The 27,948-nt window shown below is 36.3% G+C and overlaps 3 protein-coding genes and 1 pseudogene across 3 annotated transcripts; 1 reads left to right on the top strand and 3 right to left on the bottom strand.

Moving 5' to 3' along the window:
* LOC113291659 overlaps window positions 1-27,948 on the bottom strand; it is a 325,743-nt pseudogene that overhangs the window by 207,695 nt on the left and 90,100 nt on the right.
* On the top strand, window positions 3,813-4,709 carry LOC113289785. The gene is made up of 2 exons (XM_026539156.1): window positions 3,813-4,347; window positions 4,471-4,709. Exons 1-2 carry the CDS (start codon window positions 3,879-3,881, stop codon window positions 4,695-4,697), a joined length of 696 nt encoding a protein of 231 aa, XP_026394941.1. The 5' UTR covers window positions 3,813-3,878; the 3' UTR covers window positions 4,698-4,709.
* On the bottom strand, window positions 5,642-7,864 carry LOC113289781 (putative pentatricopeptide repeat-containing protein At3g15130). The gene has a single exon (XM_026539152.1). It carries the CDS (start codon window positions 7,835-7,837, stop codon window positions 5,777-5,779), a length of 2,061 nt encoding a protein of 686 aa, XP_026394937.1. The 5' UTR covers window positions 7,838-7,864; the 3' UTR covers window positions 5,642-5,776.
* LOC113289784 (serine/threonine-protein kinase ATG1t) lies at window positions 7,978-9,801 on the bottom strand. Its single transcript, XM_026539155.1, has 8 exons — window positions 9,545-9,801; window positions 9,304-9,421; window positions 9,146-9,204; window positions 8,827-8,891; window positions 8,637-8,730; window positions 8,488-8,568; window positions 8,269-8,380; window positions 7,978-8,186 (listed from the first exon to the last, which is right to left on the bottom strand). The coding sequence occupies exons 1-8, from the start codon at window positions 9,773-9,775 to the stop codon at window positions 8,125-8,127; spliced, it is 822 nt and encodes a 273-aa protein (XP_026394940.1). The 5' UTR covers window positions 9,776-9,801; the 3' UTR covers window positions 7,978-8,124.

Raw genomic sequence — 27,948 nt, 5'->3', positions numbered from 1 at the left:
AATTACTCTTTGAGAAATTGTTGTTGGAACTATTTGTGTAATATTGTGAAGTGAGAATTTGGTAACTGAGTTGTTAGAGTTACAAATTATAATGCTGATTAGTTTAGTGGCTAGGGTTTGATGATGAAATCCATGATTGTAATGTTGATTGTATTCTATGATTGTAATGTTGATTGTATTGTTGCTTCTTGAACTAAGTGTTGGAAATGATGTTTGTTGTAGGTGGTAATGCTTGGATCAAGTTCAATTTCATTATCAAGCTGCAAGATGGCAGGTGCATCTCCAGCCTCTCAATCCCCTGCAGCTAAGTCTACTAAAGTGATAATTTCTGCAACACCAACACCTCAAGTTGATGCTACACAAGAAACTCAGCAGGTTACACATGACCCTGCAGCTGAAACTGAACCAAAGAAGAAGGGAAAAGTGAGGTCGAAAGTATGGAATGATTTTACAAGGCTCAATGACAAACAATCCCAATGTAAGCACTGCAAGAAGAAGTTGCAAGCAGATAGTCGAGGAAATGGCACCTCCAGCATGAAAACACATTTAGGAACATGTCCTGAGAATCCAAACAAGAAGCTGAAGGGTCAACAAAGTTTATTGTTTCCACCACCAAGACCAGGACAGTCATCCCAATTGGCTGCTATTAGCTATGACAAGGATATGTGTAGAAGGAGATTGGCTGAGTTTGTCATAATAGATGAACATCCATTTAGAATTGTAGAAGGAGAAGGGTTTAGAAGATACAGTGAACAGTTGGAGCCTAGATTCAAGGTGCCAAGCAGGATGACCATATACAGAGATCTCTTAACAATCTACAAAGATGAGAAAGATAAGTTGAAGAAATATTTCAAGGAAAGTAAACAAAGAGTCTCTCTCACAACTGATACATGTACCTCTCCAAACAACTTCAACTACATGTATGTGACTGTGCACTTCATTGATATTCATTGGAAGATCCAAAAGAGAATCATCATGTTCTGCCAGATCAAGGGTCATACTGGAGTGGATATTGGGAAAACACTAGAGAAATGTTTGCTGGATTGGGGGCTAGAAGATCTTTTTGGTGTGACTTTGGAAAATGTCAGTGAAAATAATGTGGCGATCGAGTATCTTCAAACCAGTGTCATTAATTGGACTGGAGCAACAGTTAGAGCTGAATACATGCAGGTTAGATTGCTTTTCTTCTTGTTGTTAGTTTAATTTTTTCATTTAGCCATTTGAGTACTGATCATTTCAACCATGCAACATGTTTGTATTTCCTTGTTTCATTCTTTTATCAGGTAAGGTGTGCTGCGCATGTTCTTGCGCTTGTTGTTAGAGATGCTGTGTTGCTGTATCACAAGTCAATTAACAGGATCAGATTAGTTGTCAAGTATGTCACTGGATCTCCCTCTAGGTTGACCAAATTCAAAGAATGTGCTGCTCTTGAGAAGATTGATTGTAAGAAGATGGTTTTCTTGGATGTGAAGACCCGATGGAATGCTACATATCTAATGCTTGAAGCTGCCATTCCATATGAGAAGGTATTTAAAAGGTTAGAAAGAGAAGACAAGAGCTTTCGAGATAAGTATATTTTTAAAGAATCTGAATGTGAAGCTTTACCTAATCCTGATGATGACACTGTTGTAATTGATAATGAAGCTTATTTTCTTAGTTCTAGTGAATCTGAAAGTGAATGTGATGTAACTAAAAAGAGGAATATGAAGAAAAGGAACAAGCCCCGTCATCATGCTCCATATGCTGCAGACTGGTCATATGTTAGTAGTCTTGTAAAATGTTTAAAAAATTTCTTTGATGCTACTGTTAAATTCTCTGCTTCAACACAGGTTACTACACATGAGTTTTTATGGCAGTTAGCTTTGATTCATGAACAATTGGTTCGTCTTGGAGATATAGGAAACCGAGATGCTCATATTTCTAAGATGGCAGAAGTAATGTTTAAAAAGTACAACTCATATTGGGGGGATTATGAAGACATGAACTCTGTTCTTTTTTTTGCTAAGTTGCTTGATCCTCGAGAGAAAGAGTCTGGTTTGAAGTTTGATCTTGAATGTTTGTATGAGCAAGAAGATTTCAGGGTTGGGACTGTTTTGAAAGCTGTGAAACAAGACATGGGTAGACTTTATGAAGAGTACAACACCATGTATTCAAATGCTAATGCAGATGAAGGTGACATCATCTTTTGAACTTTAGTTATCTGCTTTTGTTCTACTGTTACATACTTAGATATTATAAATGTTGTTATCATCATCATTTACTAATATTGATTGTGCATTTGTGCTGATGTCTTAGGTACTGGGTCAACAACTGCTGCAGCTGTGGATGACATGGTAGTTTGTGTGCAAGAAGAGAACATTGAGGATATGCTTGAGTCGAGGAAGAAAAGGCGAAGAATGAATGTTCACTCTACTCATCCAAAGTCTGAACTGGAAAGGTATTTGCTTGATGACTGTGAAACATCAACAAGGTATTTTGATATTCTGGCATGGTGGCAGGCTAATAGTACCAAGTATAAGGTACTATCACTTATGGCCAAGGATATTTTGGCAATACCAGTGTCCTCAGTTGCTTCAGAGTATGCATTCAGTACCGGGAAGCGCATTCTTACTCCATGGAGAATCTCGATATCTGCCAGGACAGTTGAAGCACTTTTTTGTACGCAAAGCTGGTTGCAGAAACCTATCTCTCTTGATTTCATATGTGACTATGTACCAGATGACAATGCCAGCATTGAAGAAGGTAATGGAATCTCTTCTCTTCTTATTTGACTTAAAATTTCTATAGTTGAATGAATCAGTTAGAACTGTTTGTCACTTGAATGAATCCAGTTAGAGTTTCACTTGAATGAATGCAGTCACCTTTTACATATCTATGATTATGTAATTGCTTAGGGCTTGCATATGAAGATTAAAGAGAAAGTGGTTGATACTTGATTCTTCAAGTTGTGTGGACTGGTCCTTTTTATGTTACTTTCTGTATTCCCTCATTCCCTGTCCTTTTTGAACTTGGAGTTTCAAGTTGTGTGGTGTACTAGTTGTAGACACTTGAAGTACATTACCCATGATTTGAAGAATTTTGATCTGACTTTTGAGTTTTTCTCTTTGCTGACATTTTGGGCAAGGATGAGAATTAAGAATTGGATGGATGGACTGGACTCTGAAGTCTTTTACTTGTCTTCGAGTCTTCGTGCTACTTTCTTATGTTAAACTTTAAGACTATTGTGTGTGTGTGTTTGATCTTTAGAATTTAGACTCCTTGCTTTTGGACTTCATTATGTGTGTGACTGTGTGTTTGATCTTTAGAGTTTAGACTCTTATGGAATTGATCTGTTTAATCTATTAAGTATGGTAAGTTGTTATTTCTTAAGTATGGAATGGAAGTACACTGTACAGGTGCAGGTGCAGGTACAAAATCTGTCAGAATTTCTGACAGATTAATTTATGGTTAAAACCGAACCGAAAAATAACCGAACCGAATACTATTGAGTTCGGTTACGGTTTTAAATGTGCTAACCGCACTATAAACGGTTAGTTGAACGGTTTTACAACTAACCGCACCGAACCGAACCGTGTGCAGGCCTAGACGCATCCTTGCAATATGTCCACCTGCGTCGGCCTTGGAGCAAAAATCAACTTCAATCACTTCTCAGCCAGTGAAAGAAGAGCTGCGGATAGTATGAAATAGTAATAGTAAAATCATAACGACTTTCCTTGGATTAAACGGTTCTTAAACCGCCCACGCTTGATCCCTGCATATTAGTACATTACCCACGCATTATAGATATCTCCTCACTCCCTCCTCCATTTCTCACCACTCTCTCTCTCTCTCTACACTCTCCTCTTTTCTCTCCTCTTCCCATCACAACTGGTTTAGTTATGTTCACATCAGATGACTTTGAAGAAATGTTTCAGTGCCCTGATCAAAATTCAATGATGATCATCGAAAACAATAATCAAAAGTGGAATAAATCTCATCACGTCGAAATAGCACCAAACTGTCCAAGATGTGCATCATCAAATACCAAATTTTGTTACTACAACAACTATAGTCTTTCACAACCTCGCTACTTTTGCAAAGGCTGCAAAAGGTATTGGACAAAAGGTGGCTCGCTACGTAATGTACCCGTTGGTGGCGGTTGTCGGAAAAATCGTAGAGCAAAATCTGTTCGGTACAGACCCAGTCGGGTCTTCATGGGTGGTTCACCTGACTGTGATGATCCAGTTCAGAATACTGATGAAACTGTTACTCCTCCAGCTATTGATCTTGAGGCTGTCTTCTCCAACTTTTTAAATCCGGGTATAGTAACTGATGAACCCGTCCCAGCACCCGAACCTGAATTGTCAAGTGAGTTTGATCTTTCTTTTGATAAGTCGTCTTCAAATAATTCTATGATTCCTAACCAAGAATCACCACCAAACAATGAAGATCAATTCCATCAACAAAATTACGGGTTTGAATGTGATTCAGATCCGACCCGAGAAATTTCCCAGTTTATAGGCGGGGTCAATGTAGTAGATGACAAGATGAGTGACATTAGCGGTTTGCTGTCGCTGCGAACTGATGAAGTTGATCAAGAATTCTGGCCTGATGCTACTGTTGTAAACGATTTTAGCTGGCAAGCGTCACCATTACATGAGTTTGAACCTGTTTTCGATGACCAGTTTACGTCATACCCGAACCTTTTAAACTGGTGATTAGTGATTCAATTCCCTGTGAAGAAAACATTGTTATGTAAACTTAGAATAATAACCATACTTACTATACTTCTGTATTTTCATTCGTGTTGTCTATTTTGTTCATGCCCTTTCTGGGTGAAAAACTTATACTAATAACGGAAAAGTTGTAGCTTTTGCATTGGATTGACTTAAACTTCATTCTTATTCTGTTTCTCCTTCTACTTGTTTCCACACTCTCAGTCTTCTGGAACGGAATCACGTAAAAGGTGAATGTGAGTTATTTTTTGTGCTGATAATCTTGTACAACTATATTGAAATTGGTCATTTGGTTATCCACCATGCTCTCAGTGCGTCAACAGTATGACAGTTGCATAATTTTTTCACTTACTACTACGTCGTATAGGGTGCCTTGACTGTTAGGCCAAATGTGGCGCAATCAAGCTGTTTACAAATTACAACTACCATTTTGCAGTACTTGGAATAAGCCAGATAATTATGTAAGCATTAAGCAGCATTCATCGCTCCCATTACCTAGGACCGTAGTTTTCTTTCTCTTCCTATTGGTAAACCACGTGGAGACGAGGATGATCTAACATCATCAGTATTTTGAGAGGATGATCTAACATCATCAGTATTTTGAGAGGATGAGTGAGCTGTATACGCAACATAGACAATTCTTGCATGAACCCTAGATCTAGCTAGCAGTGGCAGTGGCGGCCTTAACGCACCTTTTTGTAAGACTAGAGCTATGTACACTGTAAATGTAGCAACTTGAAAATAAAGGTTCAGAACGTAAATGGGTGCGCAAAATAAGATTCAGAACCAGACACATAACATGCGTGGTGAGATTGTACAATAAATTACTAAAATAGCGTTCAGTGGAAGTTTTTTCCAAAGCGTTTAGTGAAAGTCAAGAAAAAATGAATCAGAAGATCGGCCAATGTCCATTGAGAATGTGAGACGACTAAAAATGGCTATAGTAGCTGCCAAGGGTGCATTCAACGCAAGGTTGTATCTTATGGACGAGGCAATCTTGTCCAACCAAGTTTAGAGACGAAAATAATGATTACAGACTTTACAGTGCAAATTTCAAAAAATCACCAGTAATCCCCACAAGAACAAACCCCTTTCTCAAACCTATGAAACCTGTTAGCATCTCTAACTACGAAAACCACCTTCTTCAAAATCTTTGACAATACTTTTATAAACTCATGGCAATCCCCACAAACCCTCAAGTTTTTAAAAATTCTCAGCACACCTCCTTTCTCCTCCAAGTCCCCTCCTAATAACCCTAAACCAATTGCCAACTTCTCACTGTGCATTCTCAAACTCTCTTCCTTTGACTCATCTTCTACATCATGCAACGAAAACCTCGCCCTGTAAACATAACCCGTTTCTTCTTTCATCCTTTTCTCCATCTCTTTCAACAGGTGGTGAATTTTCTCTGTGAGGGGGCGTCTGTCATCCCCTCCGTAAAAATAGTGTACTTCCTTGTCAATTTCAACCCAACTACACCCTGCTTCTTTCTTCAAACCCTTCCGTTTCATCAGTTCCCGAACTCTCTGACACTCCCTCCATCCCCCAGACTCAGCAAAAAGGTTCGACATCATCACATAATTTACTGGGTTATTCTCATCTAGTCTCATCAGAATCTCTCCAACTTCCTTTCCTAGTTCGAAGTCTTTATGAACTCGGCAAGCTCCTAACAGTGTCTGCCATATCCCTACATTTGGTTCAACTTCCATGTTGTTAATAAGATTCTTAGCTTCTTTCAACTCACCAGCTCTACCAAGAAGATCTACCATACAAGAGTAATGCTCTACTTTCGGTTTGATCCTATGGTCTCCACATAGCCTCGAGAAATACTTGCGACCTTCTTCTATGAGCCCAGCATGGCTACAAGCAGAAAGCACAGCTAAATAAGTTACCTCATCAGGATTGATATTCTCCAGCTGCATTTGTTCAAACAGTTGGATCACTTCTTTGCCATATCCATGTTTTCCGCATCCAGTTATCATCACTGTCCAAGAAATTACGTTGGGTTCTGATATTTCACTAAAACGCCTTTTTGCTTCTTCTGCTAACCCACATTTAAGGTACATATCTACAATTGAATTTGCCACAGAAACATCTAAACCAGATGGAACCTTAATGGTATAAGAATGTACTTGTTTCCCTTGCTCCACAAGCGCTAAATCTGCAAAAACGCCTATCATGCTTGAGAGAATGAAACCATCAACTTGAACATCTATTACCCTAGTCTGTCCAAATAATTCCATCGCATTCTGTGCATCTCCTGCTTGAGTGTAACCCGTTATCATCGTAGTCCAGCAAACTACATTCTTCTGCTCAATTTGGTTAAAGATATATCTTGCTTCAGATAAACTTCTGCATTTAACATAGTAATCAACGAGAGCACAAGCTAGAATTGCCTGCCGCGAAATATCGAATCCCCTTCTCATCAGTGAGGCATGAATTTGCTGTCCCTCGTGCATTGCCCCAACACCACCACAAGCCTTTAATGCACTCACAAAAGTAAAATTATCGGGGATTTCTCCTTCTTCTTGCATTCTCCGGAATAACTCCAGAGGTCTATAACTACGTCCATCATGGGCATATCCTGACAATATTGTGTTCCAACTAATGAGATTTCTAGAAGGCAATTCATCGAACATTTGAGTTGCTTCATCTAATCTTCCACATTTTGAGTACATATCCATGATTGAATTTCCGACAACTGGCACAGGCTCGAATCCTGTTTTCACACAGAGCGCATGTATCTGCATTCCAGTCTCACGAATACCCAGAATTCCACAAGCCTTTAGATTAGTTGAGAAAGTAAAATCATTAGGTTCAATTCCTGAGTAACCCATTTGAAAGAATAGGGACAATGAAGCTTTGGCATTGCCTTTTGCCAAGTACCCAGTCATAAGTGTCGTCCATGAAACTACATTTCTTACGGGCATTTCATCGAAAACTCTACGAGCTGTAATAGTTGCACCACACTTGCCATACATACCAACAAGATCATTGTTTATCATGGGATCAGCTCCAAATCCCATCTTCAGAACAGCTGTGTGGATTTGACGTCCATGATCCAGTAAGGAATACTTAGAACAGTTCCGAAGGAGATCCGCAAATTTCTGCAGCTCAGCCATTTGTAAATGCAAAACTCAAGTACTTCTTGACTCACAAATCAGTAACCGAAATCATAGGAGTCTTAAGATAGACGCAATTGAAACTGAGCTATTTCTAGACCTCAAACCAGGTGAATATATGATACATATTTGCAAAAGCTGTTAACATACAATTAGCACCAGTAGGGTATTTCATTAACAAAACTTAATGATTGGCGACACCAACTGAAATCAACTAATTTTATATATTGATTAACTCCTCTCCTCTGGAAGCAACTCACTGAAAGATACGAATTCTTACGACATGATCAAGCATTCAGCCTCTTCAAGAAACTATGCTGATAGAACTCATCAAAGGACAACCGGTTTACTGCATATATGAATGGATGCATCAGTCACCACTTCGATCATTGAAAAAGTAACACGATTTTAAAGATTCTGAAAGGCTTAACCTGGGTTTGGGCAGAGTAGCTTGGTACAGATCTCAATACAGTCTGGGTGCAATTCAGGAAGAATGAACCGAGAAAAGGGCAAATCTGAACACTTTTTGATGTTTTTTATCAGCTGAAGCAGAGAAAATTTGACACAACATGTGTTAGAGCATCTGGATTTCAAAAAGTGCCCTGAGTGAGAAGTAGGGAGGCTACCTGAGTGACAGGTAGAAAGGTTACCTGAACATTACTTCTACCACAAAAAGGTGGGTAACCATTCAAAAGCTCAAAAAGAATCACGCCTACACTCCACATGTCAATCTGTATTCAAAACCTAGAGATTCAGTCTTCTTTATTCTGAATAAACTTGCAACTCTCACATCTAATACCTTTTCATCGTATCTTTGAAACTGAAGAATCTCTGGAGCCATGTACAGTGGAGACCCACAGACTGTCTCAGCATTCTCTCCTGGATGAATGAATCTACTTTCCCAAAATATAAAGATCGGAAATTGTTCAGTCCACAACCTACAAGATATGCTTAGCTTGAGCTTTAGTTATCATTTCTTGTATTAATACCTTGAGAGGCCAAAATCAGAAATCTTTATCACAGCATCAGTTTCAGTTGTCGATAGTAGAACATTCTGTCAATATAAGCATCTCGGTCAGCAAATTCAAAGAAAGTCTGATTTCCAACAAGTTAGTAGTAGCAAAACACAATCCTAACAGTTACAGCAAGCCTAAACCGGGATACAGAGGTATGCAATCAAAACATTAGTATGAAATCCTGGCAAAGTTGCAAGCAATTGTAATGATATCAGTAAGTGATGTATGCACTTATTAATCTAAGGTCTACTTGTCCACCATACAAAAGCTGTTATGTGGTGATAATCTCTACCTCTGGTTTCAAATCACGATGAATGACATGGTGTGCATGCATTACTTTCAAACCAGCTCCTGCATCATACAAGGCATCTATTGGACCGAATTGTAAAAGTGAAAGAACTAATAGGAAAACTATGCTTTAGATGCAAGTATGCCAAGGATAAACTATACCTAGTTGCTGTGTAAATCGCTTCACAACTTGCTCCTCGACTCTCCCATGTTGCTTTATATACGAAGCTAGATTTCCTCCAGAGCAGAACTCCAAGACCAAGAATACACAACCTTCTACCTGGGATAAAATAACCGCACCCATTTCAATCTTGTTCTTTGTGTCAATAAAACAAACACCTTTATGGTCATTGATTAGTTAAAAATGAAACAAACAAGCTTTAAGGTTTAAAGTAAGAAAAACCTGAATAACTTCAATAAGATGAATAATATTTGGGTGTTTAACACTTGATAAGAAGTTGAGTTCACAATCTAAACAATCCTTGAGATTTTTGTTGAGTTTTGAGAGAAAAACTTGTTTCAGAATCACTTCTTCTCTACTGGTTTTATGCTCAGCTTTCCAAATGATTGATAGAGATCCTTCCGAGACTTTTTCTCTCAACAAATATTTGCGGACCCTAATTTCATTTTCCATTGTTCATGCTCAAAACCTATGTGCGAGACAGAGCCTTTCCTGGAGTTTCTTTAGGTAGTGCCCAAACAAAACTTCACTTGATATATTGTAGGGTGTACAAATCCAGTCTAAAATGGGAAACAGATTCGTTGGACTAAACTATAGAAACTTAGAAACTAAGGGGACTAAACACCAAATTTTTGAGGATTGAATATAAAATGTACATGAAATTAAAGATTAATTCGTGATTTTAGCATTTTAGAGGAGACTAGAGCCAGGTCTAGCGCAACTTTGGCTCCGGTCCTCAACGTAAACAAGAAAAGTTGCTAAGCCTACTTTATGGATCGTTTATATCGTCTCATTTTTTTGCTCCGTAAAAGTTAATGAATATATTATAAAAGGTTATAGCCATGAGCCAACTCAATATACATGTTTAGGTATGGTAACTCAAATCTAAATAAAGTTATATCTTATTTGTGTGTAACAAGCTAAGATCATCTAACGGTGGAGATCGATTGCTTTATTTTTAAGCAGACTTAGTCTGAATCTTAAATCAGGATTTCATCAAACGGTGAATATTGAATGCTTTGTTACTAAGTTATCTTAGCTTTGATTGAAAGCAACTCTAATTTGAAAGACTATATAAAGGAGAATTCTAGCAACGGGAAAATCTAATCCCCATACTTATATGTGTTCCTAGCTGCGTACTAGAGTCGATTCTCCTTTAACCTAGGTTTTTCCAAAACCATTATAGGTTAATGACTTGAAGACTTCATCGGGATTCGTGAAGTCAGATCCAACTATTTTCTCTGTAGTTGCATATTCTAATCTTACTTGTTCTATCTTATTGAGTTTTATCTTCTCTAAAATTTACTCGAGATTTATCTCCGATAGGTAAGATATAAAAAGTAATTACAACAGTTCTTCTCAGACTCTTGTGATTCCGCAATAACTTTTCTTGTTAATCAGTTGGGTTATTGTGAGGTGACTAATATTTTTAGGCTGCTCTTCGGGAGTATAAGATAGTATTATTAATTGGTTCCTGTTCACCTTGATTTTATCAAAAGACAGAACAAAAACCGAATAAAGAATAAACATATTTGTGGGAGATAGATTTGTTTATAAGTCTTCGACTTTGGGTAGTAGCAACTCTTAGTTGTGGGTGAGATCAACTAAGGGAATCAAGTGCGCAGAATCCGGCGTGGTTCTAGAGGCGTAAGGAACGCGACTGTACCTTAATCGATGTGAGACTTGGTTAGGGCTCAACTACATTCTAGTCCGAAGTTAACTTATAGTAGGCTAGAGTCTGTAGCGGCTTAATATAATGTGGTGTTCAAATCTGGACTCGGCCCAGGGTTTTTCTGCATTGGCGGTTTCCTCGTTAAAAAAAATTCTGGTGTATGTGTTATTTCTTTTGCGCATCATATTTTTATATAATTGAAATATCACAGGTTGTGCGTAGTTCAGTCAGTTGATAAATCCGACCTTGTTTGTTGGATAGAACTTGATTAACACTTGGGCGTTGGTCTTTGGTACCGTCCAAGTTATTTCTCATATCAATCAGGCTCGCAGATTTTTATCTGTTTGATTTGTTGATTGTATTAAGAAAGAGATATAAACTCTTTGATATAATTCTTGATTGAGTCTCGTTTTTAAGTTGGTACTCTCGGAATTAAGTTAGAGTTTAGTCCATACAGATTGCCGAACGAACTATTGGGTGTGGTTGTTATACTCCCGCTTTTTCTATTGGTATCAGGCCGGCAAACACGCTAAGACCTCATAAGTCTGTGTTTGTAGCAATCTGACTCTATGGACAGTAGTGCTATCTCTGACGAACACATCACGAAGAATAAAAATTATGTTTCTATGGAATCTATTAAAGAGAAATATTTGTCTGTCTCAAATATAAATGAACATCTTGTTCCCATGAAATAGGTAAATATTGGTAAGTGTTATCCCTTTTACCTTACTGATGAGTTTGGCTCTGAGTAGAAAGTGAAGCAGCCTAAGAAAGTGCAGTAATTCTAAGACAGCTAGAATTTAATCCACTGAAGTTGTCAGGATGAAACACAAAGTCAACATGCTTATCGTTATGGTTAGTAATCGCGACTCTCAGATAAAGATTCTCCGTGAAGAAAAAGCCGAAATAAGCCTGTCAAATAATTTACTCAAGGACAAACTAAAGGAGAATGCTTTAGAGATCAAACAACTATTGGGTAACTCTATTCAATGCAAGGTTTGTTCTGAAGAGCCCAATATACCTATTTCTTCTGACAAAACTGAGATACCAGAAAACAAGACTTCAAATCATGGTTGTCTAACGAAATCAGTTTCAGAAGATAAGTTGCAATCCCTTCCGATTACTAAAGACGTGCTTACAACTTTCTCTAATCAAGGAATTGTTGCATCTCACAGAATGAAGGAAACTTCTAACGATTATGTTAAACCTACTCATTCTAATCACTTTGGTGATCAGAAAGTGTGTTTATTTTGAGATACAAAGGGGCATGTTCCACGGAAATGCAAATTAAGGTCGGATGATAAATATATTAGTCGACTCCAACATACCTTAGATTTAATACTCAAAGGTGTAACTGATATTCGTATGTCTAGACCAATTGGTTTTGGGACTCACCTTGAGAATTGTTCCAGGAGGATCAGTTCAATTTGCTCCTCCAATGTTCGAACCTATAATAGTAGATTTGAAACGAATCGGTCAAGGAGGTTTCAAAATAATTCTTCTCAAATTAATTTTGGGGATGGTTTTCAAAGTGTGAAAAAGGTACCAAAAGGTGTAAACAACAATGGAGATGTGAAGGACAACATAAACTTGATAATTGAAGGGTACACAGATCTTATCAACATGCTATCAAAAGCCTCCATATAAAAGTCTTCAGGTAATGATTCAAACTTGGTCTCATACTTTGATGATAGTAAGTTTTATGATAAAATTTTCGCATCAAAAAGGGTTTCTTCAAAAAATTAGAAGAACAAAGAGGTTTAACCATGAACATTATTCATTGGATGAGAATAAAGCTCATACTTGTGTTAATTAATCACAAGGTTGAAATCATACTCATGAAAAATCTTGTTGATTAAGATATGCTAATGATCAGGTATACTTGATGGCAAAATTGTCTCTGTTTAGTTGAGCTAATCTGTTATCGTTCATGGCTAGACTATTTTCAGACAAGCTTGCATGATTATTTTGTCTTGGATAAAGTTTACCCGAAGTTTTGTTGTTTTTGTATCTTAGGTTATTTACAAATGGTTTTTGTGCTAATTTTGTGCTCTAAAAAGAAATCTTGTGAAAACTTAAAATTTATTGAGCTAAGATTTGTGAAGAAAAATTTTCACTTAGCAAATTATTGTTGTGTAACCATTATGCCTTGTAGATGGGATTTTACAGCTTGTCTAATTTTTTTAATGTTTTTGGGGTTATATTGGTTTTCATACGGGTACCTACGTTACATGTCACAAACCAATTTTTAGAAACCCTAAAATTACTCCGTATGTAACCGTTTATATACCTATCCCATTGAGTTGATTTCTCTCACTCTAGGTTATTTATCATTATCAAGAATGTCTTCTCCTTCTCGCACTTGTGATTTCGTGAAAGGATTTCTTGATAAGGGAAACGGTTTCAGATCCAAAGGGAAGAAGAAAATAACTCTTGTGGAAGACGATAATATCACATCTCAAAACTCCGAAGACTATCCTGATGTCTCATGCTATTATGCATATACTCACCAAGATGTAGAGCATGACGATATGGTTTGTGCTGAAGTTCTTCATGATATTCTCAAATACTTTGAGGAAGCAAAACTACAACTCGTTGACACTATGAAAGGTCTTGATGTGTTACGAACTGAGTTGAAAAAGGTTAATTCTGACATTATTCTCATGAAGACGCATGTGAAAGATCTACTCAATGAGAATATCTTCTCCGAGGAAGCGGTTGTTGTTATATTGATCATAAGCTCAAAGGTCTCAAAACCCGTGAAGATTCCAAGACTGCGCTTTGAGTCTTTATTAGGTTTTTTATAAATAATTTCTAGGAAACTTATTTTGGAGAATTTATTCTTATGTTTAAGAAGGATAAATAGGGTTTGAAATATCATTATTTGTGATTACACATAGCTATTTCGACGATTTTCATCTTGCAGTGTTGTTAGATTTATTTATTTAAATTCTAAAGTTATTTGGAAGATGATTTTTGCAGTATTTAATCTTTTTGATTTCATATATTGTAATTGCTTATGAGTGATATATGTATTTACGTTGGTGAACCGTGCTTATCTCATATATACTCAAAAGTTAAGTCTATTGTGTCATTATGCAATTATTGATGAAAGATAGAATGAAGTTTTGAAAGTATTTCGCAGTATTGATCTTTCCATGATCCACTTTTATGTGAAAGTACTGTATGGATTTGTAAGTTTTTCTTATGTTGAGCGTTTCCGATTAAATTAATCATTAAGATCTTCTCGTGGTTAATTTATTTGAGTTTAATGGATACAAATCCATGTGATTTGTTAATGTCCAAAGAAATCCTTGTTTTCTTGTAAAAGTAAGGTCGCTCATGTTGTTCTCTTGGGAATGACATCAAATAGGGGTGAGTTCTTAATTGAACTTGTGCTTAATTTCCATATCTTTATGGGGAATGCGTATGTGAAATATTGTAGGAGTTATCTTGTATCTTTACCAACTCCTTGATAAATACACTAAGTTTCGACTGTGTAAAATCATCGAAACAAAGTTGATATGTTCATTTTAGTCATGAAGTATCTTTTTTAAAAATTTCATTATGATCCCGTAGTTTTTGTACCTATGCCAATTTATATTGACAAAAAGGATGAGAATTATTTGGTAGTTCACACTACATTTGGTTTACGGGTCATTACGTAAGGGGAAGTGTGTTAGAGCACTGCTCGGTCGAACTCGCAAGCGCTGCTATCTCAAGCTTGTTTGTCAAGTTTAGTTGCCAAAACTATAATTCTTGATTTCTAATCTACTTATAGCTATGTCTCGGATTAGGATAAAATGTGTGGTTGAGCTTTAGACTTCACGACGTTCATCAATTGAAGACAAAGAACTACTAACGGGAGCTTGTGGAACTTCATCAACAAAAGTATGTGGAGACTTGAACTCATCTATCACTCAGAAGTATATTTCTATTTTATCTCCTATTGAGACAAAAGTCGTATAGTTATATAGACTTTATATAATACACATTTTATATTTCGAGCAGAGTTTAACTCGCTTACATATTTCTCGAAATATGTGTTGGTAAGCTTTCGCTTTAACCAAGTTCATCTTTATTCTTGACGAAAGTCAAAAGATGATCATGTGAAAATCGCCTAGTAACATCTTACATGATTTGTGTGAGACAGTCATTTGATGTAGACCTGGAATGTTTCGTATTGATCTATTGATCACTTGAACATGGATTTTAGAATGATTAACCATTGATTGGATATAGCACTGTATGCATACTTGTATGCTAACAGTTGCAAGTTATTCCAAGTCCGGGAACCATAGTATGCATACCCGTATGCGTACTGGTTTGATAGTTGAAGTCTGGGAACTTAGTATGCATACCCGTATGCGTACCGGCTTAAAAGTTCAAGTCCGGGAATTCAACTAAGTTTGGTCATGTACGAAAGTATGCGTACCCGTTTGCAACTAGCGAACCCAGACCAAATCCGGCTACTTAGGTATGCGTACCCGTTTGCATACTTGAGTGGGTTAAGTTCTAAAATCGATTTGTTCATGAAAAAATACATTTATATAATAAGGAATGCAATATTTTGCAAACTGTGGCTATAATGTTCATGAATTGATTCGAGTGAATAAAAATCGATTTTTCTTCAATTGTGTCTTGTATACTTCTATGAGAATATAAACAATTGAACAACTCTATTCATTTGAACTAGTTGTTGTTAGAGTACTGCTCGGTCGAACTCGCATGCGTTGCTATCTCAAGCATGTTTGTCAATGTTAGTGATCAAAACTATAAGTCTTGATTTCTAGCTTATTTATAGATGTCTCGGAATAAGACATAGATTGTGTAGTTGATCTTAGTTTTCACGGAGTTCATCATTCGAAGACGAAAAACTACTAAGGGGAGCTTGTGGAACTTCTTCGACAAAAGGTATGTGGAGACTTGAACTCATCTATCACTTGGAAAGTCTATCTCTATTATCTCCTATATTGAGACATAAGTCGAGTTACGATATAGTTTTCTCTATACACATTTGAGATTTCGAGCTGAGTATATCTCGCTTACATATTTCTCGAAATATATGTTGGTAAGATTTCGCTTTGACCAAGTTCATATTATATCATGAGAAAATTGCCGAGTAACATCTTACATGGTTTGTGTGATACAATCATTTGATGTAGGCTTGGAATGTTTCGATAATGATTATTTCAATATCTTGTAAATTGTTTTGATGCTAATAGTATGTGAAAACGGCTATTTTCATCCTCTAAGAATGTTTCAATGATTGAAATAAAGAGTTTAGAATCATGTAACCATCTTTGGATATAAGCATAGTGTGTTCACACATTAGTGTATAAGTCCAAAATCGGGAACCTAAAGTATGCATACTTGTGTATATACAAAATGGTTGTAGGAGACTGTGTAAGTATGCGTACCCTATGCATACTGTAGGAAGTTCACGTTCGTGAATTTTTGTTGAGTTTGAAATAAAAAAAACAAACTCATCCGGTTACCTAAAGTACGCGTACCCATACGCATACTGGCGGAAATTTCACGTCCGTGAATTTCTGTTGAGTTTGAAAACTAAAACAAACTCAAATCCGGTTACTTAAGTACGCATATCCGTACGCATACTTAAGTGGGTTACTTTCTAAAATCGGTTGTACATGAACCTAAACACTTAACAATAAGGAATGTAATCTTTGCAAACCGTGGCTATATTGTTCATGTATTAATTCGAGTGAATCAAACCAATTTTGCTTCATTTGTGTTCTTGTATAATTCCATGAGAATATAGGAATTGAACAACTCTTTAACTAGTTTCATTTGAGTCATTTGAACTAGTTATGGTTAAGATGAATAAGGTTGATATGAGAGTAATCATATGGCTAACCTCGGTTAACTATTTGTGAACCAACATGGTGTACACGTTTAGGTACGGTTCCATAAACCTAAATGAGGGTACATTTCACTTATGTATAACAATCTAAGTTCGATCAAACGGTTGAAAGATATTAGCTTGGTTGAATCAGGTTTTTATCTAACGGTGAATATTGAATGTTTTGTTACCAAGGTAACTTGGATTGCAAACCCTGATTTGAAAACTATATAAAGGAGAACTCTAGCAACTGGGAAACCTAATCCCCACACCTCCTGTGTGCTACTAGTTGCATAACTAGAGTCGATTCTCCTTTAACTTTAGGTTTCTTCTCGAGACCCTGTAGGTTAACGACTTGAAGACTTCATTGGGATTGTGAACCCAGACCCAACTATTATCTTTGTAGTTGCATGATCTGATCTTGTTGTTTCTATCGTATTGAGTACAATTGAAATAATTTACTCTAGATTTATATCTCCAATAGGCAAGATAGAAAAGTAATCACAAACACCTTCGTCTCATCGTTTGTGATTCCACAATATCTTGTTTCACTAGTCGATTAAGATTATAGTGAGGTGATTGATAATACTAGGATGTTCTTCGGGAATATAAGTCTGGTTTATCAATTGGTTCTTGTTCACCTTGATTTATCGAAAGACGGAACAAAAAATTCTTGGGTATTTTTGCGGGAGACAGATTTATTCAATCCTATAGACTTTTCTGTGTGAGACAGATTTTTCTATCAAGTCTTCGACTTTGGGTCGCAACAACTCTTAGTTGTGGGTGAGATCAACTAAGGGAATCAAGTGTGTATTATCCTGCTGAGATCAGAGACATAAGGAGCGCAATTGTGCCTTGAATCAGTGTGAGTTTGATTAGAGTTCAACTATAGTCCAGTCCGAAGTTAATTGGTAGTATGTAGCGGCTTAATATAGTGTGGTGTTCAATCTGGACTAGGTCCCGGGGTTTTTCTGCATTTGCGGTTTCCTCGTTAACAAAATTCTGGTGTCTGTGTTATTTATTTTCCGCATTATATTTTGTTATATAATTGAAATATCACAGGTTGTGCGTTAAAATCAATCAATTAGAATATCCAACCTTGGGTTGTTGATTTACATTGATTGACACTTGAACATTGGTCTTTGGTACCGTTCAAGTTACTCCTCTTATATTCAATCGGGCTCACAGATTTCTATTTGCTGATTGCGGATTGAATTAAGATTTAGAGATAAAACTCTTTGATATACTTTACTATAGATTGAGTCTGACTATCTAGTTGATTCTCTAGAAAGTGTATTGGAGTAAGTCCTCTCAGATTGCCAAATGAATTGTTGGGTGTGGTTGTTAGACCCCCGCATTTTCAATTGGTATCAGAGAAGGCAAACACATTAAAGACCTCATAAGACTGTGTTTGTAGCGATCTGATATGGACATTAGTGTTATTTCAATAAATGCACCACCAGATCCAGGGATTTCAGAATTGTCTTCCATGACTGATTTAATAAAAACTGTAGATGAAATTCTATCTAAACCTCCACCAGGTTTAAAATCCTTTGAAGTGTTTTCAGGGATTGAAATGAAACTTGAAAGCTTATCTCTTGATGTTGAGTTATACCTCCAGAAAGAACAAGAATCTCTTGACAAGCTAAATCAAGTTATGATGAATAATACTCAGGTCGAGGTTGATATTGAGTTACTAATTAGTGAGAGAAATGCTCCTCCTCTGTGTAATCCACTTGGTTGTAGTAAACTAAACGTCTTACAAGAGGAGTTTGAATCTCAGTCATCTGATGGTATCACCTCAAAGCATGAATCAGTTCATTGGTCAATTCCTGATACACTATGTCATGATAATTATTTTGTTTACTGTCGTAAACATGTCAGGATGTCTTCTTACACCAAAAAAGTTTCCCTGCACAGTACTAAACATTATCTGCAGACACTGTTTTTATTAAGTTTTAAAATGAGACATCAGGGATTCAAATTTTTGTGTATCTCTCTAAAGTCTTTTGCAAAACTTGCAAAAACAGATTCCTGTATGTTTCTCAACTTTGTTGAATGCAAACGTAGTTGGAAAGAAAATCTTTCTTGGTGCAATGGTGAGCAAGACATTGTTCACCTCAACACAACTTGATTGTGTTGGAAGTGCATCCTCACCAAGAAATGCCCTGTTATGTATACGGTGAGGGAAGCACAAGAATTGGGGCACATATATTATGTTGGGTATGATTTTGATTGTTTGGTAACGTTGTAGAATTTGATCGGATTCTTCTAAAAAGGTATGTCTCTAAACTTTAGCAGGTTTTATGATGATCTATGTACCTTATGTATCATTTATGTCTACCTACTTGATTTGTGTTTAAGGTTCTTAAATGTTCCGGTCATGGTTTAAAATTGCGCCTTTAGGGCACGCTTTTGGGCGCTTTTTGCGCTTCAGGTCCTAGGCGCTTTTAGAGCGTCGCTTTACGAATTGGTTTACATTAGAATATAAAAAGCTAGTTTTGAATCCCAGTAGGGTCTGTTTTACGTTTTCTAACTAAATACTAATAAACCTAACTTATGATTATCATAATGACGATGATTGTCTACATGATGATATGAATGATGCTGACATTCGTGGCTAGTATATTCAAATAACTCTTAGGCAGAATAAGCAGTTGGCAGTATCAATATGCCATATGCTTAGTTTAATTGTTCCTTTTATTATGTCTGAACTTCGTAGTTTTCCTTAATTAGGTTGACAAACTTCCTATATATATATATATATATATATTATATACTTTAAATAGATCGCTTTATCTTTACGCTTTCACAACGCTTTACGCTTTGCTATGAGAGCGCTTCGCCCTGTGTTTTTGCTTTTTAAAACCTTGGTTCCGGTTTGACAATAGTTGTTCGGGATATTTTTGGCCTTCATGGTACACTTCAGGTATGCATAACTGTTTGCATACCAATTTACAAATGAGTTTTTGTAATAAAATCCAGGTAAATTCGTTTGTATACCAGTTTGCATACCGAAAATCCGTTTGTATACCCGTAAGCATACTGGCATGTAAACGTCGATATTTGGTAAACTTGTTTTTGCCGTATCTTCTTCGTCCGAACTCGGAATGACCTCATTCTTTTTGCATTCTCTTCCTATTTGAATTATCTTCGAAATGAAGATGAGAAAACTTGAATTTGGATGAGTTAAGATTGGTATTTGTCTTGTCTCTTGTTTTTGGGTGCTTTCCTTCGTTTCGTCGCACTTGTTCCACTTCTCTTGGACTTGGGAACTTGGATTCTTGGAGTAATACTCTTCTAAGCTCATTTGTAGCTTTTACAAGAATGTTGTTGGTGAATCACAAAGAAGGAAGTTCAAGAATGGACAATAGTACGCATTGCTATGGGATTCTTGAATGTTCACAATCATCTTATGTGAACTATGGTGCATGGTCATTAATGAATTTATATGTTCTTCTTTGTTAAGAAAATCTTTTTATACGCCTTTGGTAGCTATTCTTGGTGTAAATACATGCGAAAAAGATTGATTTTGCTCTCCAAGGACGGAAACTTCTTATGAGAATTTTATTCTTGTGTTTTTAAGAAGGATAACTAGGGTTTGGAATAGCCATTATTGTGAGTACACATAGCTATTTCCAACGTTTTTCATCTTCAATATTTGTAGATTTATTTATTGAAAATCTAAGTTATTTGGAAGATGATTTTTGCAATCTTAATTTTTATGATTTTGTATATTGAAAATTGTTATGGGATATGTTGTTTACGTCCGTAAATCTGTGACTGTCCCATACTTGTTTAAAAGTTATCTCTATTATGTTGGTATGAAAGTATTGATAGAAGATAGAATGAACTTTTGACAATACAAAAGTTAAAGTCTTTTATGTCATTGTTTTGATGGAAGAAAGGATAAAACTTTTGTTTACAAGGATTAAGTCTATTATATGTCATTGTGCAAATAGTGATGGAAAATAGAATGAATCCTTGTTTATTCTACAATATTGGTCGATCTCCGATCCACATTTTTGTGCATATACTGTGTTGCTCCGTAAGGTTCGTTTGAGCATAACCAACTGAATTGATCATTCTCTTGTGGTTTATTTAGTTGTTGCTCTGTAAGTTCTCTTATGACGAGCATGACCAATTGAATTGATCACGCTCTTATGGTTAATTTAGTTGTGTTTTCGACTGCATTAATCATGGGTTCTCTTGTGGTTAATTCAATTGAATATGTTGGATACAAATTCATGTTGTCATGTGATTTGATTTTATCCAAAAGAAATCCTTTTTTTCTTGTAAAAGGAAGGTCGCCTTTGTTGTTCTTTCGGGAATGACATTTTATGGGGGAGAGTTCTTTTTGAACTTGTGCTTGATTGCCAAATCTTTATGGGGAGTGCGGCTGTGGAATACTAAAAGAGTTATCTTGTATCTTTATAAACTCCTTGATGAATGCATTTAGCTTCGACTTTATGATGGCATCTAAATAAGTTGAAATGGTATTCTCTCTTGGTCATGAAGTATCTCTGTGAAAATTTCATTAGGATCCCACTAGTTTTCGTACCTTTGCCAATTAATATTGACAAAAAGGGGGAGAATTAATGTGTAGTGTGATACTACAAATACATATGGTTTACGGATCATTATGTAAGGGGGAGTGGTTTTCATGTTGAGATGAAGTATTGACTAAGGGGAGTGATACATATCACCATAGTATTGTTGTCAAAGTTGTGATACAATTGAACTTTGATGTTGTGTAATAATACTATAACACTGTATAACAATGATTGGGAGCATTTTTTTTCTCATTGTTATCACTACGGATCTTCAACAACTATGATGTTGAACTTACAACCTTTAGGATCATGGAGTACTTGGAAGTGACGAAGATTTCGAGTCGTGTTGAAGATGCCAAGGAGATCAAGCATTTGGATGAGAAGCTACAATTTTTATTATTTTTTAATCCGTATGTATTGATAGTTTTTTCACTAAAATTGACAAAGGAGAGATTGTTAGAGCACTGCTCGGTCGAACTCGCATGCGTTGCTATCTCAAACATGTTTGTCAATGTTAGTGATCAAAACGATAAGTCTTGATTTCTAGCCTATTTATAGATGTCTCGGAATAGGACATAGATTGTGTAGTTGAGCTTAGTTTTCACGGAGTTCATCATTTGAAGACAAAGAACTACTAACGGGAGCTTGTGGAACTTCTTCGACAAAAGGTATGTGGAGACTTGAACTTTGGAAAGTCTATTTCTACTATCTCCTATATTGAGACATAAGTCGTGTTATGATATAGTTTTCTCTATACACATTTGAGATTTCGAGCTGAACATATCTCGCTTACATATTTCTCGAAATATGTGTTAGTAAGCTTTCGCTTCGACCAAGTTCATCTTATATCATGAGAAAATTGTCGAGTAACATCTTACATGGTTTGTGTGATACAATCATTTGATGTAGGCTTGGAATGTTTCGATAATGATTATTTCAATATCTTGAAAATTGCTTTGATGATAAGAGTGTGTGAAAACGGCTATTATCATCCTCTATGAATGTTTCAATGATTAAAATAAAGGGTTTAGAATCCCGTAACCATCTTTGGATATAAGCATAGTGTTTTCACACATTAGTGTATAAGTCCAAAATCAGGAACCTAAAGTATGCATACTTGTGTATATACAAAATGGTCGTAGGATACTGGGTAAGTATGCGTACCCTACGCACACTGGCACGTCCGTGAATTTCTGCTGAGTTTGAATTAAAAAAACAAACTCATCCGGTTACCTAAAGTACGCGTACCCGTACGCATACTGGCGGAAAGTTCACGTCCGTGAATTTCTTCTGCGTTTGAAAACTAAAACAAACTCAAATCCGGTTACTTAAGTACGCATACCCGTACGCATACTTAAGTGGGTTACGTTCTAAAATCGGTTGTACATGAACCTAAACATTTATCAATAAGGAATGCAATCTTTGCAAACCGTGGATATAATGTTCATGTATTGATTCGAGTGAATCAAATCGATTTTGCTTCAATTGTGTTCTTGTATAATTCCATGAGAATATACCAATTGAACAACTCTTTAACTAGTTTCATTTGAGTCATTTGAACTAGTTATGGTTAAGATGAATAAGGTTGATATGAGAGTAATCATATGGCTAACCTCGGTTAACTATTTGTGAACCAACATGGTGTACACGTTTAGGTACGGTTACATAAACCTAAATGAGGGTACATTTCATTTGTGTGTAACAAGCTAAGTTCGATCTAACGGTTGAAAGATATTAGCTTGGTTGAATTAGGTTTTTCATGTAACAATGAATATTGAATGCTTTAGTACCAAGGTAACTTGGATTGCAAACCCTGATTTGAAAACTATATAAAGGAGAACTCTAGTAACTAGGAAACCTAATCCCCACACCTCATGTATGCTACTAGTGTCATAACTAGAGTCGATTCTCCTTTAACCTTAGGTTTATTCTCTAGACCATGTAGGTTAACGACTTGAAGACTTCATTGGGATTGTGAAGCCAGACCCAACTATTATCTTAATAGTTGTGTGATCTGATCTTGTTGTGTCTATCTTATTGAGTATAATTGAAATAATTGACTCGAGATTTATATCTTGTTTCGCTGGTCGATTAAGATTATTGTGAGGCGATTGATAATACTAGGCTGTTCTTCGGGAATATAAGTACGATTTATCAATTGGTTCTTGTTCACCTTGATTTATCAAAAGACGGAACAAAAATTCTTGGGTATTTCTGTGGGAGAGATTTATTTAATCCTATATACTTTTCTGTGTGAGACGGATTTGTCTATCAAGTTTTCGACTTTGGGTTGTAACAACTCTTAGTTGTGGGTGAGATGAACTAAGGGAATCAAGTGCGTAGTATCCTGCTGGGATCAGAGACGTAAGGAGCGCAACTGTACCTTGAATCAATGTGATATTGATTAGGGTTCAACTACAGTCCAGTCCGAAGTTAATTGGTAGCAGGCTAGAGACTGTAGCGGCTTAATACAGTGTGGTGTTCAATCTGGACTAGGTCCCGGGGTTTTTCTGCATTTGCGGTTTCCTCGTTAACAAAATTCTGGTATCTGTGTTATTTATTTTCCGCATTATATTTTGTTATATAATTGAAATATCACAGGTTGTGTGTTAAGATCAATCAATTAGAATATCCAACCTTGGGTTGTTGATTTACATTGATTGACACTTGAACATTGGTCTTTGGTACCGTTCAAGTTACTCCTCTTATATTCAATCGGGCTCACAGATTTCTATTTACTGATTGCGGATTGAATTAAGAGTTAGAGATAAAACTTTTTGATATACTTTACTCTAGATTGAGTATGAATGTCTAGTTGATTCTCTAGAAAGTGTATTAGAGTAAGTCATCTCAGATTTCCAAACGAATTGTTGGGTGTGGTTGTTAGACCCCCGCATTTTCAGTTGTGATTAGGATGAACAAGGTTGATATGAAAGTCTTCATATAAATAACTTTGGTTAACTATTGTTGAGCCAACCATGCGTACACGTTCAGGTACGGTTACCCATATCTAAATGAAGTCACATTTCGTTTGTGTAACGGTTGAAAGATATTAGCTTGACTCTAATCAGGTTTTCATCTAACGGTGAATATCGAATGCTTTGTTACCAAGGTAGCATTTATTGCAAACCCTGATTTGAAGACTATATATGGGAGAACTCTAGCAACTGGGAAACCTAATCCCCACACCTCCTGTGTAATACTAGTTGCGACTAGGGTCGATTGTCCTTTAACCTAGGTTTTTCCTAAAACCATTATAGATTAACGACTTAAAAACTTCATTAGGATTCTGAAGCCAGACCCAACTATTTTCTTTGTAGTTTTGTATTCTGTTCTTACTTTGTTCTGTCGTACTGAGTACTATCTTCTCTAAGATTTTCTCGAGATTTAATCTCTGATAGGTAAGATAAAAAGTAGTCACAAACATCTTCCTCTCATCGTTTGTGATTCCAAAATATCTTGTTTCGCTACCATACGATTAAGATTATTGTGAGGTGATTGATATTACTAGGCTGTTGATTATTGATTTTTCGTGGGGTTGTAGTAATGAGGTTCAAACTCTCGGACTTGTGAAGGATAATTTTTTAGATTTGATAAAAATATATACACAAAAATATTAACAAATTGGTAGAGAGTTACTGGGACTAAGGACTTGGCCAATTCTCATGCATATGGTACATTTTATTTATCCTTAACAATTATCGCTCAAAACATAAAATGTATGGACTCTTATTTTGCCAATATAGATTCTCAGAATATTAGTTATAAATCGTAAGCATGGGACATCAAACATTTAAGCAAGCATGCCGCATCAAATAAAATGATGACTAATTAATCAAAATCATTTTTTCAATTTTAAATCAATGCAAAAGTCATAAAAAGAATAAATTAAATTTACCAGAATGACGAAAATCGCCTCCTCCGTTGTCCCAATGTTGGTTTTAGCTCATCATGGTGAATACCTCTCAAAATATTTTATTAAGCTCAATTGGTATTTACAAGAAGAGAAAACAATGAAACAGGAAATCTGCAAGAGCGCATATGCGTTACAGACCGACTGTTTCAAGTCTCAACTGTTATGCTGAAGATAATCGTTACAAATATGAAGATAAATGTTGCAAACGAGGATGAAGAAACTGTTACAATGAAGATAAAAGTTGCAATCCAGTTGAAGAAACTGTTACGACGGATGAATAAACCGTCGCCGTTTCCCTGTTCTTCACGAGCAGCAGGAGCAGCAGCAACAGAGTTCTGAAAACTCTTGATTCACGCCTCCTGAGCTCTCCTCTCGACCCCAAACTCTCGATACCCCTTCTAGGACTCATGTATCTCCTATTTATACATACCAGGCGCATCAAATCTCGCCGTTAATTCCTCAAAATCTTCACAGCAAAGGAAAATTATTCTTGGGAATAATTTCTTATTTTCTTTCTTTGCATGCGTTAATTGTCTTGATAATTTCCACAATCTGTTGATATGCAACCTAGGAGAATATCTGCACTTAAATTCCACAACCCATGCAGCATCTTTACGTAATTTTCTTTCCAAGTTTAACCGATATCTCTTCTTTCCTGCTTTAATCGAGAATCGATTATCTGGCCAAATTTGATCGATCCCAACCACCACAATATCTTCTTATATCCATATCACATATACCCATTAAGTTTCAGCGATTTAATCTCCTTATAACACCTTCAAAAATCGATTGGAAAATCTACCAGTGTATAAAGAAAATTTCCCGCCATAATTTATTTTTGAATTTGAGAAGAAGGGTGCCCCTTAACCAGAGCTGGGGTGCGAATAGCAATTGGGGTGGAAATAGTAATTTTCCTGGGTTCCTCAAGTGCATTTCTGGGGTGCTTCCGGTGCATTTCTGCGGTGCCTTTAGTACTTTGTCCTGGGGTGTAGAACACTACTTTTCGAGCCCATTTCGCCGCAAGGACTTATTTTTCCAAAAACATCTACAAAAACATAAAATAACACAATAAGTATTTATTCGAGTCTAACAATACAGAACATTGAGAACAAAATAGACACGTAAATGCGTCTATCAAATACCCCCAAACTTATTATTTGCTAGTCTTCGAGCAAAACTAAAAAAGAAAACCGAGTTAATCTCGGGTGGGTTTATCAGAGGTGTACCCACAAAAAACCATTTACTCCTAATTGGTCACAAGTATCCAAAGAGCTATGAGGACATACATATTCTCAACCTATCTCCAAGTAACTAGAATGCCAGAGAAATTAAAGGTGTCAGATCTAAAGCTAACTGAAGAAAAGGGGATACACATCCACACGACTGCTAGATAAAGAGATATCCGCTACACAGCTAGATAAACATTGTAAGATGCATCCGCTGCTTTACAGCTGGATAAGATTAGGAGAGAGATAAAAATGAGAGGGACATCTGCTACATAGCTGGACTAATTACGTGTGATGAGTTAAACCAGTGCTAGAAAGATCTTGTGCCATATTGAAAGCAGACTAACAAAGCAACCAAAATGCATCTTTCTTCGACTCTCTCACAGTGCTCAGTAGAAACAACGCCTTCTTCGGTTTTCAACTGTTGATGATAAACTCTCGAACCTCATAGAACCTTGACAATTAACTCTTCTCTTCGATTTCTTGCTTGACTTATAAATTTCTTCTTCCCTATGGCCTTATTGAATCAAAAAGAACGTAATGATGTTTCATTTTATTTATTTTTCATTTTTTTTTATTTTTTTTTTGAAAACAAAAAATTACAAGACAAAAATTTACATGGCCATGAGAGAAGGACTTTCAAAACTTGGATCTTCGCAACTTGTGATGTCTTGGTATCATGGATTCTAACAACTTATATCATTTTCTCTTATAACTTCAACTTTGATTTTTGAATTATTCTCTTCTATTGTTGCTTCTAAACCTAAAACGTCTTCAACTTTCTTCATAGATTTTGATGTCGCTCTGCTTGTTGATGATGATAAGTTTCTACTGAGAGAGAGTCGTAATCCAGTAACTATGATTACATTGTGAGGTTGCTTTGTATTTCTGGCATTTCCTGACCTACTTGCCTTTCCATCATGGATGGTTAGGTCCATCACGGTTACCCTCTAAAAGGAACAATTTCTCTCCTGAATTTCAAGGATCTCAATGTCTTTTTCTCTAATGTCTCAAAAGGTTGTTATCCCTAGCATTCCAATTTCTATCTTTTCGGTGAGAAACAGTATGTAAACTTAGCTAACCGGATACCATGTGACGCTAGAAGTTTTAAAAGTGCAACTAAAAGTTCTTCCCCACCTCCAAACTTAAATCTAACATTGTCCTCAATGTTCTAAAGATGAAATTAAAAGCATGAACAAGGAGAAACTGTTACCAATGAAGCAAAAGAGATAAGGAAAGATATTACCGTGTTGCATGAGCATGGGATACCTCCCAAGAAGTGCTAAGTTTAAAGTCTTCAGCCAGACTTAGGAAAAGATTAGTCAACTCGAACCATAAAACAACAGTCGAAATAACAGTGGGTCTTCAAAACGAAATAGAGCTGACCAAAGGAAAC

This window comes from Papaver somniferum, chromosome 6 (genome assembly GCF_003573695.1).
Source record: "Papaver somniferum cultivar HN1 chromosome 6, ASM357369v1, whole genome shotgun sequence".
In the NCBI taxonomy this organism is placed as follows: Eukaryota; Viridiplantae; Streptophyta; class Magnoliopsida; order Ranunculales; family Papaveraceae; genus Papaver; species Papaver somniferum.
This window is presented reverse-complemented; position numbering and strand designations above follow the sequence as displayed.